At 48.5% G+C, this 23720-nt stretch overlaps 1 protein-coding gene across 1 annotated transcript in view; it reads left to right on the top strand.

The window, feature by feature from the left end:
• Positions 1–15312, top strand: part of TMEM63B (transmembrane protein 63B) — a 68895-nt gene extending 53583 nt beyond the window's left edge. The window contains exons 20-21 of the mRNA XM_089665076.1: positions 2373–2453; positions 8846–15312. Of these exons, the coding sequence (XP_089521202.1) occupies positions 2373–2453; positions 8846–9013 (249 nt within the window). The 3' untranslated portion in view covers positions 9014–15312. The remainder of the gene's footprint in view (positions 1–2372; positions 2454–8845) is intronic.
• Positions 15313–23720: the final 8408 nt, after the last annotated feature.

Below are 23720 nucleotides of genomic sequence, written 5' to 3'. Positions count from 1 at the left end.
CCAGTGTCAGAAAGCTGGGTTTGCGTCCAAGATCCTGGGTCTTCCAGCAGGACAATGACCCCAAACATACGTCAAAAAGCACTCAGAAATGGATGGCAAAGAAGCGCTGGAGAGTTCTGAAGTGGCCAGCAATGAGCCCAGATCTAAATCCCATTGAACACCTGTGGAGAGATCTTAAAATTGCTGTTGGGAAAAGGTGTCCTTCCAATAAGAGAGACCTGGAGCTGTTTGCAAAGGAAGAGTGGTCCAAAATTCCGGGTGAGAGGTGTCAGAAGCTTATTGATGGTTATAGGAAGCGACTGATTTCAGTTATGTTTTCCAAAGGGTGTGCAACCAAATATTAAGTTAAGGGTGCCAATACTTTTGTCCAGCCCATTTTTGGGGTTTTGTGTGACATTATGTCATATTTGCTTTTCTGCCTCTGTTTTATATTTGTTCCAATACATACAAAGGGAATAAACATGTGTATAGCAAAACATGTGTTAATGCAATACCTTTTTTGTGTGAAATACTTGATTTTCAGGAAAAATATCAAGGGTGCCAACAATTTCGGCCATGACTGTATATATATATATATATATATATATATATATATATATACACACACACACACACACACACACACACACACACACACACACACACACACACACACACACACATATATATATTGTGTGTGTGTATATATGTGTATATATATATGTGTGTGTGTGTGTGTATATATGTGTAAATGTGTGTGTGTGTGTGTAGCGCTGCGTAAATTGACAGCACTATATAAGTACCTGTAATAAATAAAATATATGTGTGCATGGAGACAGGATAATATGGAGGGGCGTAAAAAAGCTTGACGCCCATAAAAGTGGCTGCAGAAACGCCCCATATGCACGAGGTCTTAAAGTGGAGCTAAAGTGAAAAAAGGCAGCTCTTGTCTCTTGCTATGTCTCTACTGCAATGATACAAGGGTACTTGCCCCTTTACACATGCACAGCTCAGTGCACGTTGTTGGCACACTTTGCTGCTTAAAACACCCACACGCATGCGCAGGAGTTATGTCATTCCCGTTGATAGACCAGCAAGACAGCGGAAGTTTCTGTAGGCCTCTTGGTAGCACCTGGAAGATGTTGGAGCTGTTGAGGGAACTTTTGGATGTTGCATGGATTAAATGGCATTCCAGCATCTGATTTCTGTTCTGACGAGCAGAGTCCACGGCACAGGCAGTAGGAGAGGTGAATGTAACGATCTTTCCAGATGCAGCTTTTCTTCTCACTCATTTAAAACTCAACTTCAATCAGAAGCAATAATGCCGTCTATTTATTTAGACAATTTTTACACTCTGCTATCTTCCCCTTATGCCTTCAGTTTGTGCGACCGTGTGCTAATTTCCACCTCCCATCACATTTCCTCCTCTTTTATACAGTGGTGTGTTTAGGTTTTGTGCTGCCCTAGGCAACATTAAAATCAGCTCCCCCCCATGGAGAGACCCTGACACCGACCAACACACACCCTCCTCCCCATGAAGAGAGCCTGGCATTGACCAACAACACCCCAGCCCTCTCTCCACCCCCACCCAAGAGAGCCTTCCACTACCACTGCCTCCCATACACTGACAACCCCCCCACCCCAGTGAGAGAGAAGACACTTACCTTCACAGTTCCGGACATCCCTGGGATCAAGAGTCAGGCTCTGCATACACCATCAAGCAGCCTGCAGCCTCTCTCAGATCCCACCTGGTCCCCATACTGTGTGTGTCCCTTCTTTCAGGCGGCGGTGCTGCCCCTTGAAAAATGCCACCCTAGGCAAATGCCTTGTGGTAAATAAGCCCCTGCTTGTGGAGACGTGTTTAACGCCATCGCTCCTTCTGTGGCTATATACAAGCTCCACCTTTCCCAGATGTGACCTACCTCCAGCCATTGATTGGTGGTGTGCAGCTGACTATCTTGGCGTCTGCCAGTAAGCGGGAAACAGTCCCCAGCACCACCCAAATCCATACCCACCCACGTCCATTCATTCCTTTGGAATCATGGGAAATGTGGTTCAGATTTCCCCCTAGAAATCACGGTGGACGTGGTGTGCACACTGTGCCTTGATCCTCCCCCTAGCATTGGACACAGTATGCATTAAACAAAAAGAGATTGGCTTACTTTTTAAAATTCGTAATTTTTCTGGAGAAAGCAATCTTCTGAAAAATTGATCTAACAGCGATTGTATGTGTATGGGGAAAGGAAGGTAAGTGTCCGAAATGGGCAGGATCCCCAGAGTTCACCTGTAAGCAGCATATTCACTTTAATGACCCTGACAATCCTCTCTATGCTGTACCGCCCTGCTACCTGAGCTGAACACGTCTCTCATCAATCCCTGTTCTCCCCTTTCAGATTGATCACACAGAGGTGAACGCTGTGGATGGAACACAAAATGGCCGCCCGTCATCCAATTCATCTTCTCAGAAGTCGGCGGTAAGTCTTGCGTCTCTCTCTTCTGCACTGGTCTGTTGGTCGCCAATATTGCTGATCACAGCCACTTTCTGGGCAGGAGATGTCTTGTGTGATTAAATAACAGCTCCAGTTTTGTTGAACATGTACAGTGGGTATAGAAAAGAATTACCCCCCCCTTTTGAAATTATCACATTTTGTTGCTTTGTAGCCTGAAATGAAGACAGACACAGTTTTTGTTTTATCCAGCTGTATTTACAACTTTTAACATCCAAGTAAAAGATATAACACCAGCATGTCAGAGAAAATGTTTAAAATTCACAGGATCACGGAGTTAGAAAAAGGATCACCCTCGCGCCCCTTCTAAAAATGACTTGTAACCCAATCAGGTGTGACTGTGTGTGTCACCTTCTCAATGACACACACAGTCATTTAACTTTCACCTGTGATAAGCTGGGGTCATTTTGATTAGCTCAGCATGAAAAGAACTTTCCTGGAGCATTTCAGTGCCTGGTAGTGCAGCTGAAGCAAACAATCAACTATGGGAGGCAAGGCACGGTCATTGGTATCTCTGGGATAAAATTGTGGACAGGAGATGGATACAAAGAAAGTCAAAGGCTTCATCAATGCCTAGAAGTAGACTGAAGTCTATTATTAAGAAGTGGAAGGTATTTGGTACAACACAGACCCTCCCTGGATCAGGATGTCGCCTCAAACTGGATGGAGGAGCCAGGAGGAAACTGGTCAGAGAGGTGACCAAGAGGCCTACGGAAACTCTGAAGCCGTGTTGGGAATTGATGACACAGAGTGGCCATTCTAGTCATGTGACACCAATATCACAAATCCTCCACAAATGTAAATTGTATGGGAGGGTGCAGGAAAAAAGCCACTCCTCAGGAAAGGCCACAAGCAGTCACCACTGAGCTTTGCCAAAACACACCTTGAAGATTCTGAGGCCGCATAGAAAAAGGTGTTCTGGTCAGAGGAGACTAAAATGGAATGATTTGGCCTCAACACTTCGAAATGTCTGGCGGAAATCCAAACTAGCTCACCATCCAAATCCCACCGTTCCTACAGTACAGCATAGAGGGGGGGATCTCCTTTTATGGGGGTTCTTTGCAGCAGGGACTGGAGCACTTGTCAGGATAGAAGGAACATGGATGGGGCAAAACACCGTCACATTCTAGAGGAAAATCTGCTGCTCTCTGCTAGAAGGTTTTCGATGGGAAGGTTTACCTTCCAACATGACAATGAGCCAAATCACACAGCAAAGATAACCCCACAGTGGTTGGAGGATGTCCTTGCATGGCCTAGCCAGAGCCCAGTCCTAGACCTCATTGATAATCGTTGGAATGACTTGAAAACTGCAGTCCACAATGGCCACCATCAAATGAAACAGAACTTGAGCCGTTCTGCAAATAAAAGTGGGCAAATATTGCAAAGTCTGGATGTGCAAAGTGAGTGGAGACATCCCAACAGACTAAAGGCTGGAATTAAGGCAAAAGGGGGTTCAACAAAATACCGACACAAGGGGGGGGGGTTCCTTTTCCCAACTCGGTGATTCTGTTTTCAAAATTTTAAAAGAATTTTCTGAGGTGTTGCTGTTATATCTTTCACTTGGATAAGTTGCACTGAGTAAATACAGCTGGATAAATCAAAAACTGTGTCTGTCTTCATTTCAGATGGCAAAGCAACAGAATGTGATTATTTTAAAGGGGGGGGGGTGATTTTCTATACCCACTGTACATGAGATATATAATAACTATATGAGGAATTTTGTGTTCTAACAATGACCCAACTGTTTTCAGTCTGTAGTCAGCTGTGAGATTTGTTTTTCCCGTTCTTGTAATTGGCTCACTTCCTCTCTTTGATGTCTAATACACACAAATCTTAAGTCACATTTCAGGCAACCATTGAACATGGTATCCCTGGTATGTCTTGTGCTGAGAGCAGGGGCGGACTGACCATTCAAGCACTCGGGCACTGCCCGAGGGCCCGGGGTAAGTAGGGGGCCCCATGAAATGCCCCTGGTATCTTTTTTTATAGGCTTTTTTTGAGTGTGGGCGAGGACATAGGGGCCCCATGATCCCCTATTGCCCGGGGGCCCCATGAGTTGTCAGTCTGCCCCTGGCTGAGAGTTCTTTCCTTGTAGAGACATTTGCACAGACTAGTATACATATGAAGTGGGTGCTTTACCTCCTGCGGCAATACGGGGGAGCAATCATGTGATATCGTTCCACTTCGCACTTAATTGCAAAGATTTCAGGTAAGGCACTGAAGCCGTTTATTTCACTATCTATAGAACAAAAGCACATTTTAAAAATGCAATAAATGTATATAGCTGACCTGGAGAGGATTTTTCTAAAATTAGAATTTAACCCTTGTTAAAAATATAATTTAATCCTTCTAACTCAACTTAAAGCGGAGCTCCACCCAAAAGGGGAAGTTCCGCTTTAAGGACTGCTCCCCATTAAGGATTGGCACCTTTGGGGGGCAGGGGGGGAGTGAGCACCTGAATTTGATAGGTACCCGCTCCCACTTCCAGTCCAATCGCCTAGGCAATCGGAAGCGGAAGGTGTCCTCCCTCCCTGTAGTCTTTTGGGACACGTGACAGGTCCCAGAAGACTACAGGACTATTCATGAAGCGCAGCGCTACTTGCGCATGCGCAGTGGGTACCCGGCTGTGAAGCCGCAAGCTGTCACAGCCAGGTGCCCGCACTGAAGATGCCGGCCTCCTGGAATAATGGACGGCCGGTGAAACGGGCTGCGGGGGACACACCACGGGACCGAGGGACAGGTAAGTGGATGTTTTTTTAAAAGTCGGCAGCTGCTGACTTTTATTGTTTGACAGGGTGAGCGGAACTCCGCTTTAAATCGTTCATATACAAGAGTCATTTTACACCAACTTTTCCCAATCGTGTACCTTTTGCTTTAGCAGTATCCAGATACCTTGCCGCCTCTCTGCTGGGCTTCCCTGTACTTTGGGTCGGGTGTTGTGCACTATTCACATCCTACTCAGATCATTTGCTCAGGGGGTTAGCTGGAACGGAGCTGTTGTCAATCACTAGCCTGGTGGGAGGAGCAGGGGAGAGATCTGGAGCAAGGGCTTGGGAGGATAGCTAGAACAGAGCTGCTGTCAATCATTGGCCAGTGATTGACAGCAGCTGTTTCATCTGTCCTCCTGAGCCTTTGCTGTAATTCCCTCCCCTGCTCCTCCCACCTATCTATCGCTGTCCTTTTGGAAAGAGAAGGAGAGGGGCTTGCTGTCAGTCACTGGTCTAATGGGAGGAGCAGGGGAGGGATCTAGAGCAAGGGCTTTGAAGGATAGCTGTCCTGTTGGGAGGAGCTTAAAGAAAGGGCTCAGGAGGATAGCAGGATTGATTGATTGCCATTGATTGACAGAAGTCAATTCTGTTTAATTTATCCACCTGAGCCCTTGTTCTATCACTGACCGTGTGGAATTGGAAGGGGAGGGACTTAGATCAAGGGCTTAGGAGGATAGATGGAACAAAGCTGCTGTCAATCACTGTCCTGGTAGGAGGCACATGGGGCGGACTAAAAGTAGGGGCTAAGGAGGATAAATGGAACAAAGCTGCTGTCAATCACTGTCCTGGTGGGAGGAGCAGGGGGCGGACTAAACGTAAGGGCTCAGGTGGATAGCTAGAACAAAGCTGTTGTCAATCACTGTCCTGGTGGCAGGATCAGGGGAGGGACTTAGAGCAAGGGTTCAGGAGGATAGATCGAACAAAGCTATTGTCAATCACTGTCCTGATGGGAGGAGCAGGGGGCGGGCTAAGGGCTCATGAGGATAGATGGAACAAAGCTGTTGTCAATCACTGTCCTGGTGGGAGGAGCAGGGGGCGGGCTAAGGGTAAGGGCTCATGAGGATAGATGGAACAAAGCTGTTGTCAGTCACTGTCCTGATGGAGGAGCGGGGGGCGGGCTAAGGGTAAGGGCTCATGAGGATAGTTGGAACAAAGCTGTTGTCAATCACTGTCCTGGTGGGAGGAGCAGGGGGCGGGCTAAGGGTAAGGGCTCATGAGGATAGATGGAACAAAGCTGTTGTCAATCACTGTCCTGGTGGGAGGAGCAGGGGGCGGGCTAAGGGTAAAGGCTCATGAGGATAGATGGAACAAAGTTGTTGTCAGTCACTGTCCTGATGGGAGGAGCAGGGGGCGGGCTAAGGGTAAGGGCTCATGAGGATAGTTGGAACAAAGCTGTTGTCAATCACTGTCCTGGTGGGAGGAGCAGGAGGCGGGCTAAGGGTAAGGGCTCATGAGGATAGATGGAACAAAGCTGTTGTCAATCACTGTCCTGGTGGGAGGAGCAGGGGGCGGGCTAAGGGTAAAGGCTCATGAGGATAGATGGAACAAAGCTGTTGTCAATCACTGTCCTGATGGGAGGAGCAGGGGGCGGGATAAGGGTAAGGGCTCATGAGGATAGTTGGAACAAAGCTGTTGTCAGTCACTGTCCTGGTGGGAGGAGCAGGGGGCGGGCTAAGGGCTCATGAGGATAGATGGAACAAAGCTGTTGTCAATCACTGTCCTGGTGGGAGGAGCAGGGGGCGGGCTAAGGGTAAGGGCTCAGGAGGATAGATGGAACAAAGCTGTTGTCAATCACTGTCCTGGTGGGAGGAGCAGGGGGCGGGCTAAGGGTAAGGGCTCATGAGGATAGATGGAACAAAGTTGTTGTCAGTCACTGTCCTGGTGGGAGGAGCAGGGGAGGGACTTAGAGCAAGGGTTTAGGAATATAAATGAAAACGGAGCTGCTGGTGAGAGGAGCCTTGAGGGACTTTGACAGCAGCTCCGTTCTATTTATCAGCCTAAGCCTTTGCTCGAAGTCCCTCCATGACTCCTCCCACCAGGCCAATGATTGACAGCAGATGGTTCATGGTTCCCTTGCTCTACATCCCTCCCTTCCTCCTCCCACCGGGCCAGTGATTTACAGAAGCTCTGTTCCATATATCTGGCCTCAGCCCTTGTTCTGTCACTGACCTCGTGGGAGGAGAGGAGGAGGGACTTAGAGCAAGGGTCAGGAGGATAGCTGGGACAGAGCTGCTGTCAATCACTGAATTGGTGGGAGTATCTGGGAGGAACTTTGACAGCAGCTTTGTTCCATTTATCAGCCTGAGCCCTTGCTCTACATCCCTGCCTGGCTCCTCCCACCAGACCAATGATTAACAGCAGCTCTGCTCCGTTTATCTGCCGGAGCTCTTATTTTAACACTCACCTCGTGGGAGGAGAAGGGGAGGGACTTAGAGCAATGGCTAATGAGGATAGATGGAGCAAAGCTGTTGTCAATCACTGTCCTGGTGGGAGGAGCAGTGGAGGGACTAAGAGCAAGGACTCAGAAGGATAGATGGAACTGAACTGCTGTCAATCACTGATCTGGGGGAGGAGCAGGGGAGGGACTTAGATGGAACTGAGCTGCTGTCGATCACTGATCTGGGGAGGAGCAGGGGAGGGACTTAGATGGAACTGACCTGCTGTCGATCACTGATCTGGGGGAGGATCAGGGGAGGGACTTAGATGGAACTGAGCTGCTGTCAATCACTGATCTGGGGGAGGATCAGGGATGGGACTTAGATGGAACTGAGCTGCTGTCAATCACTGATCTGGGGGAGGATTAGGGGAGGGACTTAGATGGAACTGAGCTGCTGTCGATCACTGATTTGGGGGAGGATCAGGGGAGGGACTTAGATGGAACTGAGCTGCTGTCGATCACTGATCTGGGGAGGATCAGGGATGGGACTTAGATGTAACTGACCTGCTGTCAATTACTGATCTGGGGTAGGATCAGGGGAGGGACTTAGATGGAACTGACCTGCTGTCAATCACTGATCTGGGGTAGGAGCAGGGGAGGGACTTAGATGGAACTGAGCTGCTGTCGTTCACTGATCTGGGGGAGGATCAGGGGAGGGACTTAGATGGAACTGAGCTGCTGTCGATCAGGGAATGCATTTAGATAAAGGGTTTCAATGCTTGCTCATGTGTGAGCCTGTCAGGAGCATGCATGTTAGGGTGGCTACACTGGGGCTGCAGAGAGACCCTAAATGACGGCGTAGCCAACCGTGAGGAGGAAGTAAGGTAGGCATCAGTTTGGATGAAAGAAAAAAAAAAAAGATGCACAGGAAAGGCACAGCAATATGAGAAGTGTGTGGATTTTGTTTTTCAATATATATGTTGTCTTTAAGGGTTTAGTAATACTTTAACAAAAGTAGAATTATAATTTAAATTAATGGCGTGAAAACACTCCAGATACTAGACCTGATGTTATCTGTCATGTGGAGTGATTATATATACTAGATCAGAGGGAGTCGCATGACATTTGTACAGAGGTTATGGAGATGGTGGGTGCAGCTTGGACCGTCAAGAGGGGACGTTTTATCTGACCGTGTCCTTTTTTTCTCCTTCTAGAAGTACATCGCTCAGGTCCTGCAAGACTCTTCAGCAGACAGCGAGCCTGCAGGGGACAGCGAGGAACCCGGTTCCCAGGATGAGGAAATGATCAATGCAGACAGCACGCAGGATGCCGAGTTCCAGTCTTGTGAGGACAGTCTCATCGAGAATGAGATTCACCAGTGACATCGAGCGGAGGAGAGAGGAGCGTAATACTGCACATGCTACAAACACTCCATCTCCTCTGCCCTGTACCTGGGGACCCGGCCCCTCCAACTTCTGGGGGCCCCCCCTCTCAGCCTGTGTGCTAGGAAATGGTCCCTTATAGACTGGCGTTGTCTAGGGCCGTCAGCTCGCCTGCTGCTCTCTGTACAGTATACGGACGAATATTTGGTGTTTGCACAGACGCTGCCTGCTGTCTATGTTCTGTGTTAGAGGAATTCATTGCACTCCTGCTGTCTGCTCTGTTCTGTTTTTGTGCTTTAAGCTATTGTGGAAAACTACTGCTGCTCCGCGGGGGCGGGCACTGTCATCGAGAGAGGCTGGCATTATGGGCGAGCACTGTGACCGCATGTTGGAGGCTGGTTCTTCACGTGAGGCACGCACTAGAGCCTGGCACTGCTATGGCAGTGTATACACATGTAGTATGATAGTATGACATTTATTGTCACTGGGATAACATGCAAATCATATATATATCATAGCTGCTCCCATGTTGCACACTATAGTTCTTTGGCACTTTTCTTCAGTCCATCTGCTGTTGCACTCACTGCAAGGGAGTTCAATCTTTCAAAGCAAGGATTCTCAGCATGGTCCTAGAATCGGTTCTCCTCCTCCTTACTCCCGTCAAACTGCAGCACCCTTCAGGCTCAACAGAATGTCAGCTGACAAAATGCATTGGGTATACTGCTGGATTTCCCTGTACACCACAAGACCTTGGAGCGAGTCAGATATGCTTTTGGGCTTTCCCAAATACCATCGAGACCTGTGAGGAAGTCAGTTGCCGAAATGCATGGAGTATGCTGCTGGGTATCCCCCACATACCAGCAAGACCTTTGAGAGAATCTGGTATACTGCATGGCCCCCTGGATACTTGTGAGACCTGTGAGTAAGTCAGCTTCTAAAATGCATTGGAATGCTGCTTGGCTCCCCCAGTTGCCAGTAAGACCTGTGAAAGAGTTGGGTATACTGCAGGGCTCTCTTGGGTACTTGTGAGACCTGTGACTAAATCAGCTGCCGAAACGCATTGGAATGCTGCTTGGCTCCCCCAGTTGCCAGTGAGACCTGGAGTAAGTTAGTTGCCGAATGCATTGGGATGCTGCTGGGCTCCCCCAGTTACCAGTAAGACCTGTGAAAGAGTTGGGAATGCTGCAGGGCTCTCTTGGGTACTTGTGAGTCCTGTGAGTAAGTCAGCTGCCGAAACGCATTGGAATGCTGCTTGGCCCCCCCCGTTGCCAGTGAGACCTGGAGTAAGTCAGCTGCCGAAATGCATTGGGATGCTGCTGGGCTCCCCCAGTTACCAGTGAGACCTGGAGTAAGTCAGCTGCCAAAACACATTGGGATGCTGCTGGGCTCCCCCGATTACCAGTGAGACCTGGAGTAAGTCAGCTGCCGAAATGCATTGGAATGCTGCTGGGCTCCCCCAGTTACCAATGAGACCTGGAGTAAGTCAGCTGCCAAAACACATTGGAATGCTGCTTGGCTCCCCCAGTTACCAGTGAGACCTGTAAGTCAGCTGCCGAAATGCATTGGGATGCTGCAGGGATCCCCCAGTTACCAGTAAGACCTGTGAAAGAGTTGGGCATGCTTCAGGGCTCTCTTGGGTACTTGTGAGACCTGTGAGTAAGTCAGCTGCCGAATGCATCGGGATGCTGCTGGGCTCCCCCAATTACCAGTGAGGCCTGGAGTAAGTCAGCTGCCGAATGCATTGGGATGCTGCTGGGCTCCCCCAGTTGCCAGTGAGACCTGGAGTAAGTCAGCTGCCAAAACACATTGGAATGCTGCTGGGCTCCCCCAGTTACCAGTGAGGCCTGTGAAAGAGTTGGGTATGCTTCAGGGCTCCCTTGTGTACTTGTGAGATCTGTGAGTGAGCTGCCGAAACGCATTGGTATTCCTGCTGCTGGTCTTCCCCAGTTACCAGCAATATCTGTGAGAGTCTGGTATGCTGCAGGGTTCCCCCAGATACTTTCAGGACCCATGAATAAGATAGCTGCCAAAACACGTTGAAAATGCTGCAGGGCTCCCCAGGACACCAACTAGGCCTGTGATAAAGTCAAGTGACAAAATTCGAGGGGATGCCGCTGGTCCATTTTTGTCAATTTTTGCACCATCGCTGCTGTGGAAGTGACCGTCCACCTACAGTGGGATCGCATGCATACTCCATTAAAGGATAAGCAAGGCTGCCATAGGAGATTAAAGCTTTTCCTTTCTGGTAATGGATGGGGCCCGGGGAGAGCTGTAATGCCCACTGTGAGTGTAAGGAGGGGGAGAGCAAATTCCAGGATCCTCAAGTCAGAAGAGTGATCTACAAGTGTGTTTAGTCCCTCAGGAATGTCTGAGCGCTGATGGTGAACAACAGGCGATGGGCTAAAACAAAGTGCCGTAGAGTCCTTATAATATACAACAGCAGCTGGCTATTTATACATTTGATTTGCATGTTATCTGAACCCAGGAGTGAGTGTGAAGGCTGCAGCCATAATTAAGGAGCGCGGTGCACGGACTGATGAATTCACTGAGATAAGCTGTGGTGTGTACATGGTCCAGGGTAGGTGGTGTGTGTGATGGAGACAACAAACTCACAAGTACAAATGGTATTCCAGTTGTGTGTCAGACGGTGGGCAGTGCGTTGTGTGGCAGTGCCGTGATCATTACAAGTTCTGTATGATGTGGGGTGAGTGACTTAGTGAATCTGGGTGGGTGTAGTGGGTAGACATTGCGGTGTAGAACAATGGGTGATGCTGTGAGTGCATATTATGGTGTGGCAGGCTCAGTAGGAGGTAGCGGGCTGGGTGGAGTAGTGGGCACACATTTGGGGTAAGTTACATAGTCTGGCTGAAAAAAGACAAAAGTCCATCCAGTTCAACCATAGGTGAGTGAGTGCTTTTTACAACATGGCTGGCCTAGTGAGCACAGGTTGCGGGGTGGGTGAGTGCAGATTACAACATGGCTGGCATAGTGAGCACAGGTTGCGGGGTGGGTAAGTGCAGATTACAACATGGCTGGTTTAGTGGGCACAGGTTGCGGGGTGGATGAGTGCAGATTACAACATGGCTGGTTTAGTGGGCACAGGTTGCGGGGTGGGTGAGTGCGGATTACAACATGGCTGGCATAGTGAGCACAGGTTGCGGGGTGGGTGAGTGCGGATTACAACATGGCTGGCCTAGTGAGCACAGGTTGCGGGGGGTGGGTAAGTGCGGATTACAACATGGCTGGCTTAGTGAGTACAGGTTGCGGGGTGGGTAAGTGCAGATTACAACATGGCTGGCTTAGTGAGCACAGGTTGCGGGGTGGGTGAGTGCAGATTACAACATGGCTGGCTTAGTGAGCACAGGTTGCGGGGTGGGTGAGTGCGGATTACAATATGGCTGGCCTAGTGAGCACAGGTTGCGGGGTGGGTAAGTGCGGATTACAACATGGCTGGCTTAGTGAGTACAGGTTGCGGGGTGGGTGAGTGCGGATTACAACATGGCTGGCTTAGTGGGCACAGGTTGCGGGGTGGGTGAGTGCGGATTACAACATGGCCGGCCTAGTGGGCACAGGTTGCGGGGTGGGTGAGTGAGGTAGTGAGTGCGGATTACTACATGGCTGATGTAGTGAGTGTTCATTACGTGGAGGAGGTCATGTACTGGCTACATTTCATGGTGTCATAACCTATGTGGTGAATGGTGCAGTGGTGTCATTATTGCAGACTATGTATCGTGATGCGGATGATACTTTGTGTGTTCATGATATGTGCGCGGCGATACGCATTGGGGGTGTATTTATAGAAAACAAAAATTGCATAGCTGTTCGTCCATTGAAATGGCAAGTAGTTCTATGTGAATGGGTCATAAGCGAATTTGCCGGGCTATATTCCCTGCAGTTCAAGTGTGTGAATGCAGAAAATGTGGAGGGGGGGTATGGGAATACGTAGAGATGTGGCAGGACAGCGCGGAATATTCATCAATGTAGTGGGATGGAGGGGCTGTAGGGGAATACACAGCCGTGTGGTGGTGGGAAGAACGGTCTCTACAGGATACACAGCCATGTGACGGGATGGAGGGGCTGTATAGGCTACACCACAGCCATGTGACGGGAGGGGCTTTATAGACTACACCACAGCCATGTGACGGGATGACGGAGGGGCTGTATAAGAATACACAGCCATGTGACGGGAGGGGCTTTATAGACTACACCACAGCCATGTGATGGGACGGCGGAGGGGCTGTATAGACTACACCACAGCCATGTGACAGGAGGGGCTGTATAGGAATACACAGCCATGTGACGGGATGACGGGGGGGCTGTATAGCCTACACCACAGCCATGTGACAGGATGACGGAGGGGCTGTATAGGAATACACAGCCATGTGGCGGGATGACGGAGGGGCTGTATAGCCTACACCACAGCCATGTGACAGGAGGGGCTGTATAGGAATACACAGCCATGTGACGGGATGACGGAGGGGCTGTATAGGAATACACAGCCATGTGGCGGGATGACGGAGGGGCTGTATAGCCTACACCACAGCCATGTGACAGGATGACGGAGGGGCTGTATAGCCTACACCACAGCCATGTGACAGGAGGGGCTGTATAGGAATACACAGCCATGTGGCGGGATGACGGAGGGGCTGTATAGCCTACACCACAGCCATGTGACAGGATGACGGAGGGGCTGTATAGCCTACACCACAGCCATGTGACAGGATGACGGAGGGGCTGTATAGGAATATGTGACCATGTGGGCAACAGAGGGGGGATCTAGAGAAAAACATGGCTATGCTGCGAGATGGTGGAGCTGTATGGGGATACACAGCCATGTGGTGGGGCGAAGGAGGTGTACGGGCCCACAGAGCCACGTCAGGAGATGGTGGAAGGGCTCTGTAGGCATATACGGCCATGTGGGGACATGGAGGTGTGCTGTATGGGAATATACTGCCTTGTGGCGGGACAGAGGGGGTCTAACGGAATACACAGCAATGTGTTGGGACAGAGGGGGTCTAACGGAATACACAGCAATGTGTTGGGACAGAGGGGGTCTAACGGAATACACAGCAATGTGTTGGGACAGAGGGGGTGTAACGGAATACACAGCAATGTGGCGGGACAGAGGGGCCTTGCGGGAATATACGGCCATGTGGCGGGACAAAGGAACTGTGTGGGAATACACAATGATGTGTCGGAATGGATGGTGCGTACAAGAACACCCGGCGATGAATGGTGTGCGCATGATGGGATTTGGCGTGTATGCATTACAACGCAGTGCTTGAACTCGGATGTGTTTTTTGCTGTTTTTGTCTTTTCCCTCTGCTGTACTGTAGTTTATTCTTTTGCCAGCCTCTGAGATGGAACAGCGCCCCCCCCTCTGGTGACACTAACCCTCCCCTGACAGAGCGGGACTCTACTATGTATTCATCGATCGATGCCCCTATTGCACACACCTGGAGCCGCTATCCTCTTCTCGGCCGTCACTTACCCAGAATGCTCCCACCACAATGGAACTCTTGAGCGATGGTTCTTCTATCTCTGCCAGCGTTTTCACAATGGACTACTGCAACGCCACCCAGGGCGTCTTCGGAGATGGCAGCCAATCTGGGGGGGGGACAATGGACCTGGGAGGCATTCGGCCCAATTGGAAGGGAACGTGTGTAGCAATGAGCGTGTGCTGATGTCAAGACTGTGACAGACCGAGCGTCTTTTTTCTTAGCGGCTTTTTGGGCGTAACTTCTAAGACATTTAGCGGAATAAGCTGAAATGAAGACTGACCCCCCCTCCCCCTGGGTGGAGCTTCATGTGCTGGTCGCGGTGTTTCCGAGAGGCAGTCAGGACGTACTTCGCTCTCTATGTTTACTTGTAGATTATATATTTGTCACCTGGCATCGTTCTCTCCATGCGATTCATCCGCCATCACTCTGACCGATCGCATCGGTTTGTGGAATCCGCAGGGTAACGCAGCCTAACCCGCCCTGCGCCATCTAATGACATTCCTACACTAACGTGTCCCTGTACTGACGTGACCTTCTGCACTACCACCATTAAACAACAGATCGGTTTCTTTTTTTTTTTTTCTTTTTTTTTGTAGGATTGATTGATTCTTCTTTATTATTGCTGGGATTTTATGTCTTTCTCATTTCGGATGGTCGCACCTCGGGGCCCCCAATTCCTGGGGCCTGGCTTTTCCTTTTTTTTTTTTTTTTTTTAACTTATTTTTAAACATATTTATTGAGTTTTCAATGATGTTGTATGATGTAAGAGCAAATAAATCTCAGATATGTAACGATAAAGTGGCGGGTGCGGCGAGAGAACATCTCTGCTTCTAAACTGTTACCGTTAGGTAGAGGAGGGGCCAACAATTGGTAGTCCGTTTACATCGAGACGATCGTTTTCTGTCATTGTATAGAAGCACGTCTCGGAAATGCGGATTCTACGGCCGTGAAGGGTTCTTTATTCATTTGTACGATACATAGGTTTAACAAAGAAATGTGTCCAACACTTGTAACCAATAAAAACTTTGATAGAAGACAAAAAAAAAAAGTGCAATCTTCAGAATCCTGTGGACGGTCCAGCTGAAAGGATTTAGAGTAGTTGTAAGCCCCTGAAAAGAAAAATGAACAAAGCGCATCTCTGTATGGTGTGTACTTGCCTCAACCCAAAGCACTAAGTGTGATTTCTGTTTCTTCTCTCATTCCTCTATCTCCATGAGTCACATATGACACCCTATGCCAGCAAGGAGCGATCATGGGAGACAGCCCCAGCACACAGCATGTGGTTGACAGCCTCAGCTGTGCATGTTTCCCTATGAGACTGTGTAGAAGGGGGGTCCATTCCCTCCACTCAGGTTTCATATTACACTGCTCAATGTTGTGCAGTATGTGACATCAGATCCCTGCCTTCTGAAGCTAAGAAATGCTGTCTAAATTCTATGCTTTTAATGACTAGAGAACAGAGGGTTGCAGGTAAACTGGTACAACCTTTGGAGGAGGATTTGTTTCATCTCTGTATCACCTGAGGCCAGACACTTCAGTTGGGATTAGTAATGCAACATTTTAAACTAGTGGTGCACCGAAGTGAAAATTCTGGTGCCAAAATTATACCACAAATTCAGAGTGCATGTGGCCAAAAACCGAAATGTCTGCGTATGTGGGGGTGGGGAGGCTCCAATATTTTTTTTTTACTTTCATGTATATATTATTTTTTTGTTATTTAAGCGTATGATTTTATTGCTATCACATAGGGGACCAATAGTCCGCTAAGTGATAACATGTAAGTGACAGGCCCTCTTTGTAGGGGGGAGGGGCAGTGTGTGCAAGGAGAGGAGCAGTGTATACAGAGAGGGTCCCTCACTGGCTGTCACTATAGGTCAGTGCAGGTATTTAAATGCAATCACCAGCTTTTTTTTTTTTTCTTTTCATCACTATAGCTCTCAGAATGAGCTGTCACATTCCCCAGAGCTAAAGGAAACAATGTTTTTTTTTTTTAGCTCTGGAAAGAAACTAAAACTAAACTTTGTTTCTTTTAGCCAGGAAAAGTGACAGCTCATTCTCTGCTCTATAATGAAGAAAAAAAAGACGGCAATTGCATTTAAAAACAATGCCATTTTTTAAAATGTAATTACCCCTTTTTTTTTTCCCTTCATTATAGCTCGGAGAAGGAGCGGTCATTCTGGGAGGGCTCAAAGAAACAAAGGGGAGGGGTCACCTTGTGACATTACCCTGTGACCCCGCCCCTTTGTTTCCTTTAGCTCCGGGGAAAGTGACAGCTGATTCTCTGAGCTATAGTGAAGGAAAAAAAATGCGGTCATTGCGTTTAAAAACTGGCACTGACCTATAGTGCCAGCCAATCACTGTACACACTGCTCCTCTCCTGTCTTTCTCCGCTGCCACCCCCGATAGGGCTATTTTCGGCTGATATGTTTCGGTGGCCGAAATTTTGGTGCATCTCTACTTTAAACACTGATAGTGAGGTCCTCATGCAGCGATTTACGTATTGTACATTCACATCAGTCCCTGCCCTCGAGGAGGTTGCAATCTTCATCTCACATACACATACTAGGACCAATGTAGACCGGGGCCAAGTAACCTACCAACATGCTACTGCTCTGTGGTAGGAAACACAAACAATGCAAACTGCAGATGGCACCCTGGTAGGGATTTGAACCAAGGTCTCCAAGTGCTGCTGTGGGTCACTAACACCACTGCCGTAAAGTGTAAGTAGCCTGACTGGTCGTTTTACCGCCCCCTTGTAGTTCTTGTAAGGCAGCACTGGTTATGCTTTCTGGAGTGGATCTCTCATCCTGAGATCAATGCCAGTTTTAACTACAGTGAAGGAAATGCGTATTTGATCCCCTTATGATTTTGAATGTTTGCCCCTCACAAAGAAATGATCGGTCTAAAAATCGAATGTTCGGTGTATTGTAACACTGAGAGACAGACGCATTTCTGCTGAATTTGTTGTTGTATTCTAACAAATGATGACTGATCTGCATGTTCATGAGGGAAATAAGGATTTGATCCCCTATCATTCAGCAGGATTTCTGGCTACCAGGTGTCTTTCATACAGGTAACAAGCTGAGATTAGAAGCAATCTCTTAAAGGGAGTGCTGCTAATCTCATTTTGTTACCTGTATAAAAGACACCTGTCCACAGGAGCAATCAAACCATCAGATTCCAAACTCTCCACCATGGCAAAGACCAAAGAGCTGTCCAAGCTCTTGTCAGGGACAATGTCAGGGACAAGATGGTAGACATACACAAGGCTGTACTGGGCTACCAAACTATGGCCAAGCAGCTTGGTGAGAAGGTGACAACAGTTGGTGCAATCATTCACAAATGGAAGAAACACAAAACAAGTGTCAGTCTCGCTAGGTAGGTGCACCTACCATTCGATTGTTAGACCGATCATTTCTTTGTGAGTGGGCAAACATTCAAAATCAGCCGGGGAGCAAATACGCATTTCCTTCACTGTAGATTGGCTCACAGTACCTATACAGAGATCAGGATAGGAGAGGAAGGAGCAGTACTTGGGAACAAATGGCATGTGCTAACAAGGAGCATGCTGATAGGAGGAGAAAACAGAGTGACAAAGCATTGAATTCACCAGTCTGTTGCTTCACCTTTCAGTGTCCAGCAACAGGAAAGGGGGTGGGGAAAAGACCTGCAAGTAAAAGTGAAACAGTAGCAGAAAAAGTTCAGGTCCTCCACTGCCTGGCAAGGATGTTTAAATCTCAGGACTGATGGACAGACATATAAGGTCGGTTTTACTTGCCAAAGAATTGATCTATGTCATTTATCTGTGTATTTAGCTATTCATCTGACATTCGGTTTTAAAACCTAGTTTGAAAGGAACTCGTGGACAGGTGAGGAGCCGTGCAACCAAGTCAGTGACCATATTTATTTATTATAGGTGCTTATGAAGTGCCATCAATTTACGCAGCGCTTTACATACACTCACCGGCCACTTTATGAGGTCCACCTTCCTAGTACCGGGTTGGAGCGCCTTTTGCCTTCAGAACGGCCTTCATTCTTCGTGGCGTAGATTCAACAAGGTGTCGGAAACGGTCCTCAGAGATTTTGGTCCATATTGACATGATGGCATCACGCAGTTATTATTATTATACAGTATTTATAAAGCGCCAATAGTTCGCTCAGCGCTGTACATTACAATGGGAGACAGAACATGTGACAGAACAATACCAATACAATGCAAAACATGAGGGGATTGAGGGCCCTGCTCCTTGGAGCTTACAATCTAGGAGGGAGGGGATGGTGGCACAGGAGGAGATAGCTGTGGGGGATGGAGTGGTAGGAAGAGTGGAGGAGGTCGGCAAGTTAGCAGGAGGTGGGGTAGGCTTCCCTGAAGAGATGGGTTTACAGGGTGCGCCGAAAGGAGAGTAGGTGATAATCTGATGGGTTGGGGTAGGGAGTTCCAGAGGATGAGTGACACCCTGGAGAAGTCCTGGAGGCGGGCATGGGAGGAGGAGACCAGGGAACTAGAGAGAAGGAGGTCTTGTGAGGAGCGGAGTGTGCGTGTTGGGTGGTACTTGGATATTAGGTCAGTGATGTAGTTCAGGGCAGTATGGTGGATGACTTTGTACATCAGTGTTAGGATTTTGAATTTGATCCGTTGCGCAATCGGAAGCCAGTGGAGGGATTGGCAGAGGGGGGTGGAGGCCAGTGGAGGGATTGGCAGAGGGGGGTGGCAGAGATGGAGTGGTTGGAAAGGTGAATGAGTCTGGCAGCCGTATTCAGGATGGACTGAAGCGGGGATAGCCAGCGGCGAGGCAGGCCAGTGAGGAGGGAGTTGCAGTAGTCGAGTCGTGATATGATGAGGGAGTGGATGAGCTGTTTAGTGGTTTCTGGGGTTAGGAACGTGCGGATTTTGGCGATGTTGCGGAGGTGGAGTCTGCACGAGTTTGTTAAAGATTGGGCTTGGGGCTGGAAGGATAGGTTGGAGTCCAGAATGACACCCAGTACTCTGGCCTGCAGGGCGGGTTTGATGGTGGCGTTGTTGGATGTGATGGAGAAGTCAATGGGGGGTGGTGTCCGGGCTGGGGGGAAGACAAGAAACTCGGTTTTGGCAGAGTTGTCGGCTGCACATCCATGATGTGAATCTCCTGTTCCACCACATCCCAAAGGTGCTCTATTGGATGGAGATCTGGTGACTGTGGAGGCCATTGGAGTCCAGTGATCTCATTGTCATGTTCCAGAAACCAGTTGGAGATGATCTGAGCTTTGTGACATGGAGCATTATCCTGCTGGAAGGAGCCATCAGAAGATGGGGACACTGGAGTCCTAAAGGGATGGACATGGTCAGCAACAATACTCAGGTAGGCCGTGGTGTTTAAACGTTGTTCAGTTGGTACTAAGGAGTCCAAAATGTGGCAAGAAAATCCCCTACACCATTACCCCTCCACCACCAACCTGAACCGTTGATACAAGGCAGGATGGATCCATGCTTTCATGTTGTTTATCCCAAATTCTGACCCTATCATCTGAATGTCGCAGTGAAATAGTGTCATGTACCTGATTGGAGACTAAAATGACGAGGTCGGCCTCACTTGTGTCACTAGCCCTGACCCCACTGGAAGTGGAACAGAGGGTGTCTAGGGACCAGGGGGACAAGAGCGCCAGCAGATGTTGTTTGCAGCTGGAGACTTTGGAAGACTGATGAACCCCTGATTCAGGATCAGTAGTGATATGCAGAGCTGGTATGGCGGGTTGCTAGGTGTGCACCAGAGCAAGGCAAGAAGCTGGGATGGGAGACAGGAGCAATGTCATAGGAATAGCCAGGGTCATCAACAGGCGGACAGCGAGGTACCAAATCTTAAGCAAGCCAAAGTCAGGTGCAGAGCCGAAGTCAGGAACAAGTATCAAGCAGGAGAGTAATCAGAGTCAGGTCAGGAACAAGCCGGGTCAGCAGCAAGGAAATCACACACAGGAACGAGCAGGAAACAGGGAACAGCTGAAGACCAGTCAGCACTCAGCACAGGCAGAGGCACCTTTTAAATAGTCTGTCTGGCGCCAATCTTCACTGTGCGTGTGCGCGATCACGCATTTCTGTGCGCACGTGCACGTCTATTCGCCAGCCGTCTCACGGGAATTCCCTTACAAATAGATTCATCAGACCAGGCAACTTTTTTCCCAAACTTCTATTTTCCAATTTTGGTGAGTCTGTGCGAATTGTAGCCTCCATTTCCTGTTCTTAGCTGACAGGAGTGGCACTCGGTGTGGTCTTCTGCTGCTGTAGCCCATCTGCTTCAAGCTTCGACGTGTTGTGTATTGAGATGGTATTCTGCATACCTAGGTTGTAACGAGGGGTTATTTAAGTTACTGTTGCCTTTCGATCATCTCGCACCAATCTGCCCATTCTTCTCTGACATCAGCCACGTGTTTTCCTCCACACAACTGCCACTCGCTGGATATTTTCTCTTTTTCAGACCATTCTCTGTAAACACTAGAGATGGTTGTGCTTCCAAATTCCAGTAGATCGGCAGTTTTTGGAAATACTCAGACCAGCCCGTCTGGCACCAGCAACCATGCCACGTTCAAAGTGATTTAAATCTTTGGAGTGTGAGAGGAAACCAACAGAGACACAGGAAAAATATGCAAAGTCCAGGCAGGTTGTGCAGTGCTTGGGATTCGAACCGACATCCCCAGTTTACCAGGAGGAAGTGCTAAACACTTAAGCCACTGTGCTGTACTGCACCATATTGGCTACATCTGTGCCACTCTGAATTCCTGCAAGTGACTGTCAAGTAATACTGCTGTGGATTGGTCACTGGCAAGTAATAAATGTGTGGGCCACCCAGTATAACCCCTTCTACTACCAGCAAGCTTCAGTTTTTTTGGTAGTGTCCCAGGAAGAGGGGCACCTTTTCTTGGCTCTGCTGAGAAAATCTTTTTTTGCCAGTTTTTTATTCCCTTCAATCAAGATTCTTACTACATCACCCCTGAGCTGATCTCTTTATTATCTGGATCAGGCGTTCCTCAGCTTGACCTTGGAGTGCTGTACCCAAACCTTGCTGGACTGGACGTTGCAGGGCTTGTCTGGCATGTGACCTTCCTGCTCTGGTCTCTGCATTGCGGCACTTTCAAGGCCAGAGTGTACTGGCCAAGTTAGCTGTGGAGCTTTCTCCAGGTCAAGAGCCATTGCATAGCCACAGGTGTGACCCTCTTCCTGAAGACTCGCTTTGTGAGAAGACTGCAGACAGAGTATACTTTACAGGGGTGGCTAACCTGTGGCTCTCCAGCTGTTGTGGAACTACATTTCCCATGAGGCATTACAAAGATGGGAAGTTACTGACTTGCAGAGGCATGATGGAACTTGTAGTCCTGCAGCAGCTGGAGAGCCGCAGGTTGGCCAACCTAGGAGCTGTGCTAACCTAGGAGTCTTTCTTGGCTACTTTTTAGTAGCTAGCTTCTTGGCTATACTGTGTCCCCAAGATTTCACTGCAGCCATGCAAGATTTTATGGGCGAAATAGCACACTGAATGGCTGATCACAGAAGCCATAAGCATGCTCCCACCTCTTCATGCAGAATCCTTATCTGTTCAAGTCCTCTGAGCCTGTAGCTGCAGAGACTTTCTGAAGCCGAGTCTCTCAAGTCCTTATTGGCCAAACCTACTCTTGAGAAGTCAGTTTTTTGTTATTACTCCCAAACTAGAAGAGACCATTCAATCCATTATTGATGCAAATCTCAAGGATCAGCTCCCTAGCTTCCACTAGTGCTGTCCCCAGGCTACTCCTTTTTAGGGCTCCTAAGATTGCCAAGACTGTTTTGTTGCACCCACTGTTCCTCACAATCTTCCTTTATGGAGATTTGAAAAACCTTAACAAGTAGTTTGTGCCTCTTAAGCGTCTAATAGACCTCTACCCATTTGAGGAGGAGTTTGTAAAAAAAAAATGCCCCCTCTGTGGATCTGGCAGTATCCCATAAAGATTGTATGTACTTTTCAGTGGAGGATGCATCTGTTTTTGAGGACCCCATCTAAGAGATATAGCTCTGTTCTCTATGTGTCATGCACTGCAACCTGTCATGGTTGTGTTCTTAGACTGTCAGACTCTAGTTGACCAGGGTAAGACCAATAGTACAGAGAGGATCACAATGGCAGTTGAACCCTTGATCATAGAATGTTTGGAGCTCATGTCCACAGCCTAGAACTAGCGTGGACATGTTGATTGTCTCCTGCCTCATCTTCTGTATTAGTCTCCTGCCAATGAACATGAGGAGGATGGCACCTCTTCAGAGCTGACTAGGAAAACTTATTCCTGGTTAGCATCCGCGAAGAGTCCTTTTCTCCTAGCCCTCAACTTCCAAAGTCAAACCCCAGTCTGACTCCCAGTTCACCCACTAATCTTGAACTTCAAGTCCCCCCAAACCTCCAGATAAATCCTAGGGGCTACAACTAGAGTTTTGCTCCAACCCCCTCCCCTGTTCATTGTGTATAACCTGCCTGTGTCATTGGTCATATTAGCAACTCTCCATACAGCCCTGCCAGGTCTCCTGGAGTGGGAACATCATTGTCCCAGTCCTGCGGCAGAAGGAGGCCTACTCCAACCTATTCAAAGTTCCCAAACTAAAAGGGGGAATCCATGCTGTTTTAGATTTCAAGGCTCTAAATGTCTTTTGGGCCCAGAAATTCTTTTCAGAATCCACCATGTCCATTATAGCTTCCCTTCATCAAACAGACTTTGTGGCCTCTGTGAACATCAAGGACCTGTACCTGTATGTACCCAATTTTTCAAGCCACCACTGATTACTTCGATATGCTGTGGGCCCTCTGCAGTTCCAGTTTGTAGCCCTGCTGTTTGGCCTGTTCTCTGAACCACAGCTGTTCACCAAGTGCTGCCTACTCTACTAAACTTGCACTCTCAGTACTTACCATTATAGGTTATCTAGATGACCTCCTGAAACAATTGATATTTGTTCTAATAGACATTGTAGCCATGACTGTCCAAACCTTGCAGTGGTTTGCTGGGTCCTGACCTCTCATGAAGTCAGCACTGGAACCAACTTGTTGCTTTGAATATCTGGGTCTTATTCTAGACACAGCTCCCCAGGAAAAACGTCACTCTTTGCTCCCAGAGGTAGCATTTTTTCAGGCAGTTCCATTTGCCCCCCCAGACCTCTACAACACAATATCTTGTTGGCGTGGGACAAGTCACACTAGTCTTCAGGCAAACCAATTTAATTG

Source organism: Staurois parvus, unplaced genomic scaffold (assembly GCF_062004578.1).
Source record: "Staurois parvus isolate SC_StPar_1 unplaced genomic scaffold, SC_StPar_1.0 ptg002114l, whole genome shotgun sequence".
Classification (NCBI taxonomy): Eukaryota; Metazoa; Chordata; class Amphibia; order Anura; family Ranidae; genus Staurois; species Staurois parvus.
The sequence above is the reverse complement of the archived record's forward strand: the minus strand, read 5'-3'. Positions and strand labels throughout refer to the sequence as shown.